The sequence below is a fragment of the Arachis hypogaea genome, chromosome 12, assembly GCF_003086295.3.
Source record: "Arachis hypogaea cultivar Tifrunner chromosome 12, arahy.Tifrunner.gnm2.J5K5, whole genome shotgun sequence".
NCBI classification, from domain to species: Eukaryota; Viridiplantae; Streptophyta; class Magnoliopsida; order Fabales; family Fabaceae; genus Arachis; species Arachis hypogaea.
In genome coordinates this window covers 8,027,044-8,035,226 of record NC_092047.1, presented here as the reverse complement: position 1 = coordinate 8,035,226, position 8,183 = coordinate 8,027,044, and the positions used below count along the sequence as shown (strand labels likewise).

At 29.7% G+C, this 8,183-nt stretch overlaps 1 protein-coding gene across 1 annotated transcript; it reads right to left on the bottom strand.

Annotated features, from left to right (window-relative positions):
* Positions 1-2,555: 2,555 nt before the first annotated feature.
* Positions 2,556-6,153, bottom strand: LOC112726659 (uncharacterized protein At1g03900). The gene is made up of 8 exons (XM_025776141.3): positions 5,664-6,153; positions 5,310-5,341; positions 4,908-5,008; positions 4,745-4,817; positions 4,617-4,648; positions 3,504-3,594; positions 3,217-3,331; positions 2,556-3,119 (listed from the first exon to the last, which is right to left on the bottom strand). Exons 1-8 carry the CDS (start codon positions 5,772-5,774, stop codon positions 2,814-2,816), a joined length of 861 nt encoding a protein of 286 aa, XP_025631926.1. The 5' UTR covers positions 5,775-6,153; the 3' UTR covers positions 2,556-2,813.
* Between the last annotated feature and the right edge of the window lie 2,030 nt (positions 6,154-8,183).

Here is an 8,183-nt window from a genome sequence, read left to right as displayed (position 1 = left end):
ATGGAGTTGGTGCGAATGCGCGTACGTCTGATACACTTTTGTTGCGCGTGTAAGGTTAAGAAGGTGGATGGTGCTATGATGCTAGTGAGAAGGATGGTGGATGATGGAGTTCCTATTTTGCAAACTACACAGTTACAGAATTATAAAAAAAATATTTATTTAATATAAAAAAAACATCTTAATACTTAATAAAAGAAACATCCAATTATATTTTAGTAAAAATAATTAAATATTTATAAAATTTAAAAAAAATATGAAATTTTTAAAGAAATAGAGACATTCACATTTACAATACAAAAAAATTCGAAAAATATATAAAAGAACATCCATTTAGTATGAAAAAGAAACATTCTGATACTTAGCAGGAGAAACATCCATATATTAATTCGTAGAGATTTTGAATTAACCCAAAGGTATTTGGCTGGTTTTTGGCTAATACCCTTTTAGTTCCTAGCATTGCTCATATTTGAATAGACAAAAAAATTAGTTTGCCAATAAAAAAGGTGCCAACAATCAATAATTAATTAATTATAACTAATAAAGATAAAAAAAATATAAAAATTCATATTTTCTCTTTATAATTGTTGGTGGTTACTAACTCTCTTGAAGTTGTCAAATTAACGTCACTTTTTTAAATAGATGCTAATAAAGTATGTTGACAGTGTCAATGAAAATTTGTACAACCACTGAAACTAATTTAGTCACCAAAATCTATGAAGACTAATGTGAAAACCACAAAATCTTTGAAGAGTCAAAATAGAAGTTTACTGGTTTTCCCCTCAAGGCTTAGTTCTTCTTGTATAATTCATATTTTTTATCTTCAATTTGTGCAAGGGAACAAATCAGTAAAGCCATTTACACTCAATCTGATTCATTGATCATAACAGCATTGATGCTATAATAAGTGTGTGTTTGGATTACGGTTTGCAAATGGGAGTTTGCATAGAATTGATTTTGCAAACTTGATTTTGATGAAAAGTAAGTTTGTCTTAACGTGATTTATGTTTGGCAATCTTTATGTCAAAATGGATTATAGTAAAATAAATGTTGTTTGAATTATACTATTCAAAATCACTTTTAAATGAAAAATTATTAAAAGAGACATTAATTAAAATAATTTTAAATATTATTCTATTATTTTACTTTAGATATTTGAATAAATCTTTTTAATTTATTTTATAATAATATTAATATTTACTTACTAAATTAAAGTAACATATAAAAATTGACAATATAGGACTTTTTTGACATCCAACATTCATAATTTTATTAATACTTATGAATAATTTTTTATTTAATTTGTCTTTTTTAATGGGATCAATTAATCTATATTATAAAAAAGTTACAATAAAATATAATATATGAGAATTATAATTATAAATTTTACATCGTCGAATAAAAAATAAAAAAGACACTTTACATATTAAACATAAAGAACAGTAAATAATAAAAAAAAATTCATATGAACTAAAAAACAATAAGAAATAAAAATATAAAAAGGAGTACTATACATTTTATAATATTAAACAAAAAAATATTTTATAATTTATTTTAGTGTCGTTAGTACTCTTTAATCTAGTGTCATTTTGGATTATAAATTTTTATTATTTATAACTCTTTTGTTACTTATAATTAGTATATAATAAAAACAAAAATAAAGTACAGTAAGAAGTACAATAAAAATAAAAAACAAAAACAAAAAAAAATCATACAAACATAGTATATAATAATCACAACCAACGACATATATTATATGAACAAAAAAATTATAATAAAAAGTAAATAAAATTCATATAAAAAATCAAATAAAAAAATAAAAAATTTTATACACAACATAAATATAGTACAATAAAGGATAGAAAAAAATAATTTATATAAACAAAAAATAATAAAAATATCATAAAAATTAATAAAAATAAAAATTTATATCAACAATAGTTGTCATATAAATAAAAAAAATACAATAAAAATATAACAATAGAAAATTAAAAAAATAACATCAGAAAAATTATATGAAAAATATTTATTATATAAATAAAAAATACAATTAAAAACATAAAAATCAAAATATGAAAGAAAGAACTAAAAATAATAAAAAAAAAATTAAAATCTTTATCTTGGCAGTGATGAAAATAAATCTGGAAAAAATTTGGAAAAAAAATTTGTAACCAAGAACATAAAGAGAAGAACATACAGAAAGTGTGAAATTATGTGGTTATGTGCATCCTTTTTATAGAAGAAATGAAGGGTACAGTTGGTAGATATGGAATAAATTTCTTATCTATTTCCTCCAACGATAATTAACTTTCCCAACGTGAACGCAGAAGGTTGAATTTTTAGCTTCACGTGAACGTACGTTCAGATGTGAAAGCACTTCTGGGTTAGGGGTTCCAAAAGGTTGCCAAACATGACAATGGGACGTTCAAGACGTTCAAACGGACTTTTCTATTCTCCAACGTGAACCCCAAACATAAGAAGCTTAGGATGTATCAAATGCAAATATAGGCATTCCAACTTTGATAAAAACATAAACTAAGTATGCAACTGAAATAAAGTGACCAAGAAGAAGGAAAATTCTCATAATAGCAGCTCAGTGCACAACTAAAACAACCACCAATTACACATCACGGGTTGACTCACAAAGATAGTTATTGTTGGCTATGAAGAGAGTTTAATCTATCCAAGTTTGGAAGGGCATAATTGAGTCTCCAAGCTGAATCAGCATTCTATGTGTGTCCGAGATGATCATCGACTGCACGATTTCGTATCGTTTCCTGGTCATCATCACAAACTCAAACTGTTCATTAGGTAGGTTAACCAGCTGCTTGAAAATCGCCAAAATCATCATCCGGTATATCCTGTGTGCTTTGGTCTTCAGCAGAATTCTGATGTGTGTCTTCTGTTTTAAAGGCCTCAACTTCAGAAGTTTTCTCAAGGTTGAGTTTTGGAGGTAAGTTTGTCGGTGACTTTTGTATGGTTGCCGCAGGCGAAAGTGGACCCGGAGGAGGCGGTGGTGGTAACTTAATGCTAAGAGTAGATTCTGGTTTTCCACCCTTTTCTTCTGAGAAGTTGCTCTGACTCTGCTCGAAAAACTTGGACTTCACACTGCGCCCACTTTTCTGCACATAATAGACGAGAAAATATAGAATCTTAATATCGAGAAGAAGAAAAAAAAAATAATAATCATGAAAAACAGGAACATGTGGACTTCCATACACTATTCTTTAATTGGAGTACAATAGTCTCGCCTTCTTTCAAACTATAATCAACTGAGGAACTTTGCTGATAATGCTGTTCCATCTCTTCTGCAGTTTGCTTTTTGTTCAGATATCTTCAATACAATAGGAAAAGACTTTCTATTTTTCCAACTGTCGATGAAACAGAATGAAGACTTAAATCCTCTATGTTAACATGAATTAAAAATGAGTGTGGAGATTAAATTATGCAAATAGTGATATAGAAGATAAAAATGTTAACTCCAACTTAATCAACATGAAGGATACTTCATATGATCATGCAAGGCAGCTTGGAAATCATAAGCTTCTGTTCTTTCTCGGAATCCTATGCCAATAAAAGCATGCCGGAGTCGTCCATCTGCAAGATTTTCAAGTTGGTAAAATCCAGAATTCACAGGTTACAAGAAATAGAGAGCAGAAAATGTCCAACTAAAAAGAAAAAAAAATGTTACTCAAAAATGTATTTGGTCATACTAAAGAGAAGCAATGCATTAGCAGAAGTGGGGACTGAATTTGATTAAAATTAGATATCATATTGTTAAACAGATAAAGCAGAACAATTGAAGATGATAAAAGTCATTTTATACAGAACTAACTATCAATAGGGAGCTTTAGTTCGGAATTCTGAGGAATTAAACTTTAGAAATGCACTCAAATTAAATTTGACGGGGGCAAAAAATATTTTGCTTCAGGTAAAGGTACTTAATTTGTTCATCAACCATGAAATTTAGTGACAACTTTCTGCATTTAACTACAGATGCAAAATACACATAAATAAATATCAGTTTAACTATGATTGAATGACCTACTCAAAACACAATATTCTTGAGAATTATTGGTTGAAAAGGAAAACACAGACATACTGACACAATAAAACGATAATAATAAGTGTTTAGCCATGTAGGCTATGGTCATCTTATTTTGCAATGCTACAGGGTAAAAAGACAAGACACAGAATGGATAGAAATTCTTCTTTTCAGTGACATAGTAATTGATAAAGGCTAGTGCTTCACTGCTTCCCGAAACCTTCATTTTCTCTAGTGGAAGCAGATCAAACAATTTAACAAACAAGCCAAATTCTTGACAATGACAGCATAAATTCTATGCACAAAACTCAAAAGGTTGATAGAATACAATTGACAGCAAGATAAACTTTCGTCTGATTCTGTTCTGAGAGGAAAACAAACTCAATTTAAGAAACAGGTCATGACTAACATATTGATGAACTAAATTTTCGGAACTAAACCAAACAACTTCTCAATTTATTTTGTCCTATTTCCTTCCTTCACAAGTCTCTGGCAAACCCTCACCTCATACCAGTGATACAAGATGAAAGGAAGAAAAGAAGTAAAAAAGCACAATGCAGATGCACCGGCTCACCTATATTCTCTTCTATGCGAAGAACAAAATATCTGCAGAATATAAGTAAAAATATTAAGCATCTGGATATACAAAACTGTATAATAACAAATTAACAAGCAAAAGCTATCAACAGTCTAAAAAATGACCTGCTGCTGTCAATAACTGGTTCCACAGGATGCGGCTCTCCTTTTCTTAAAAATGCTCGAGCATATAATTCACCTAGTTAAATATATTTCATTGTAGTAATAAAAAAATACAAAAGTAATTTAATTGTATGATGAAATTAAAGCATATTTAATATAATCTTACCTGTTTTCTTATCTTCAAGTCTAATGATGCATTCTTCTCCTTTGCTTACAACCTTCAATATCCCTTCCCAAGCCCATTTATTGACATCCCATTCATCAGCCCTGAAATGAACTTCCCATTGTAAATATTCAAACTTGGAAGCAGCCAAATAAAAAAAATCACAAATCCACGACCACCAAGTGGAAATGTTGAAGATCAATCACTTCCCATAAACCAAAGTTCACAAAAGGGGTTGAAAGATACAAACAAAATTACAAGGCAAATACTCTAATTAATCAAAGACCTTAAAAAGGTTGGCATCCTAACGATGCTAGAATAAATGTACATTTGATAATTTTAACATTATGACAAATATAGTAAACTAGTTAGATCAGTAGCCATAATTTGAAATTGATCAAAAACCTGTAAGAAGATGCTGTCTTTCTTGGAGGTATCTGCACAAATAGTACAAAGAAAGCTTTAGCTTCATGCCACAAAGTTTTCAAATTCCAAACCATTATCTGGTAATTAACACAGCAAATTCAAGTAACAAAAATCTAAAGAAACTCAACCAATGCCACCAAATTTCTCAGGAAGCCTTAAATTTTGATTCTGCACACAGGTATCAAACTTGATAACCGGCACCCTCACTCAATTGCGAAATTGAATAACACAACCAAATCATCAAAACCAAACTTTTCCAAAACTCCACCAAAATAAATTACAAGAATTGATCAAATTTCACTGATTCACTTCAAACGTAGATCAAAGACTCACTATGTAGACGTAGCACTCAGAGACTTGAAACAGAACGAGCTCAACGGGCTCTGTATCTTCGCCTTCCCCACCACTATTCTGAATGTGGGGTTCCTTCCCTTCACTCTCCATGATTCAGAAACGCATAAAAGATTGTAACTTTGATGGAACAGGATTGAGCTGAAGAAACTCGATCTGGGTCTGAATGGGAGCACGATTATGCGAAAAGTTTTTATTTTTGTTTTATTTTCTTCCCTCTGAAATTTGGGTAAGAGAGAGAAAGGACTGAGAAGAAGGTTTTTGTTTCTGGTTCGTTCTCATGGGGGAGACGACGAAGCACCGCAGCAGTTCTGCATCAGAGCGATTATCACCGTCTGATTCGAATACTTTTGTTTATCGGACGGTGGTTAGTATAGTGTTAGGTGGGTCCATTGATTTGGAGTTTTTGGACTGTGATTGCTTTGGTTTCAAGTCAAAAAGAAATAAAAAAAAGAAAGTCAGAAATATAAATGGTCAATATTAACTTACTAGTTATTAAGTAATTAGGCAGTACCATAAATAATAAGGATAATAAAAAAAATATTATGAGATCATCAAAATTTATTATTTTATTTTATATTTTTAAATATTAATAATTAATTAATAATAAAAAATAATAAATTATAATAGTCATCTAAAATAATTAATATATATGGAATAAAATAGAAATATACCATAATAAATTAGAGTTTTTACAATCTTATTTTTTATAGAGTAAAGTATTGTTTTTGTCCCTAACGTTTAGCGTAAGTTTTAAAATTGTCCCTAATGTTTCAATCATCCTATTTAAGTCACTAACATTTCAAAATTGATTCAATGTTGTCCTGCCGTTAGGGATCCGTTAACAGAATTGGCGGCGAGACAAAATTGAGACGATTTTAAAACGTTAGGGACTTAAATAGGACGAAAACGTTGGGGACAAATACGATACATAGAAATAAATTTTAATTTTATCCTTCAATAATATCAATTTTTTTTAGAGTGAATACCTATCCGGCCACTGACAATTATCTCGAAAGAACAATGAGGTCCCCAAGAAAAAAGAACACTCAATCCGGCCTCTTATCTTTTTTTTTCGGGACTGATTAGCCCCTATGCTAAAAAAATAACATTGGTTTTTTTTTTGGCACAGGGACCTCGTTGTCCTTTCGAGGTAATTGTCAAGGGCCGAGTTGGATTTTTTTTTTGTCAAGGGCCTCGTTGTCTTTCAAGGTAATTGTCAATGGCTGTTTTAGGTTTTTCTCATTTTTTTACTGTATATAGTATTCAATTATTTTTTAATCACATATAAGTAAATTACAGTTAATCAGATTACTTTTATTTTAAATAATTTTTTTTATAATTTTATACTTAAAGTAATGTAATTTTTTTATAGATAAATAACTTTTACACTTTCATTCTAAATAATGTAATTTTATTTTCATTACTTAATCACATTACTTATATTTTTTTATAATTTTATACTTTTATTCTAAATAAATTAATTTTTTTATTATTTTACACTTAAAGTAATGTAATTTTTTTATAGATAAATAAATTTTATACTTTCATTCTAAATAATGTAATTTTACTTTCATTACTTAATCACATTACTTATAATTTTTTTTATAATTTTACACTTTCATTCTAATCATTACATTATTTATTTAGAATGAAAATGTAAAATTATAAAAAAATAAATTTATTTAGAATGAAAGTAATGTGATTAAGTGTAATTTACTTAGATGTGATTAAAAAATAATTGAATACTATGTATAGTAAAAAATTGATATTATTTAAAAATAAAATTAAAATTTATTTCTATGTATCTTTTTGTCCCCAACGTTTTCGTCCTATTTAAGTTCCTAACGTTTCAAAATGGTCTCAATTTTGTTCCGCCGTCAATTCTGTTAACGGATCCCTAACGGCAGGAGAACATTAAGTTAATTTTGAAACGTTAAGGACTTAAATAGGACGATTGAAACATTAGGGATAACATTCGGACTTACCCCAAACGTTAGGGACAAAAATGATACTTTACTCTTTTTTATATTATGACACACATAACAATATTTATAGTAGTGTAGTACCTATTTTGGATATACAGATCTAAAATAAAGTTAGAAATTATACAAAGATGAACTTAGACGATTTGATAAGATGGATTGGAAATTCGTCGTCTCGATCAATGGCGTGATTAGACTTTAGGAGCAGTGGAGTTAATACTTACAAAGACACTTCAACGACCAAATCAGAGAGTTAATGAGGTGGGGTTTGAGTGTTAGGGTGAGTTATCTTATCTTGTAGGGAGGGCCCATCTCATAGGATTTAAAAGGTAGTTAAGCATGGAGATTTTTTCGAATGGTTAAGATAATGGGGGGTGCTTGGTCCGGGCCACATTTAGGCCTGTTAGGGTTCTGCATGCCTGGACCGAAACAGTTGCCCCTCGGAGTGAGAGAACATGCTTGCTTGATCTCGTCGCTAGTGTTGGTGAGGTCAGGTTCCCACAAACTCGGTGGGTCG

Excerpts from the sequence above, each read along its gene's own strand:
- LOC112726659 (XM_025776141.3), bottom strand. The coding sequence starts at position 5,774 with ATGGAGAGTGAAGGGAAGGAACCCCACATTCAGAATAGTGGTGGGGAA. Across the intron at positions 4,818-4,907 it reads ACTTGAAGATAAGAAAACAG|GTGAATTATATGCTCGAGCA; the intron begins GTAAGATTATAT and ends ATATTTAACTAG. Across the intron at positions 3,332-3,503 it reads GCCTTGCATGATCATATGAA|ATATCTGAACAAAAAGCAAA; the intron begins GTATCCTTCATG and ends ATTGTATTGAAG.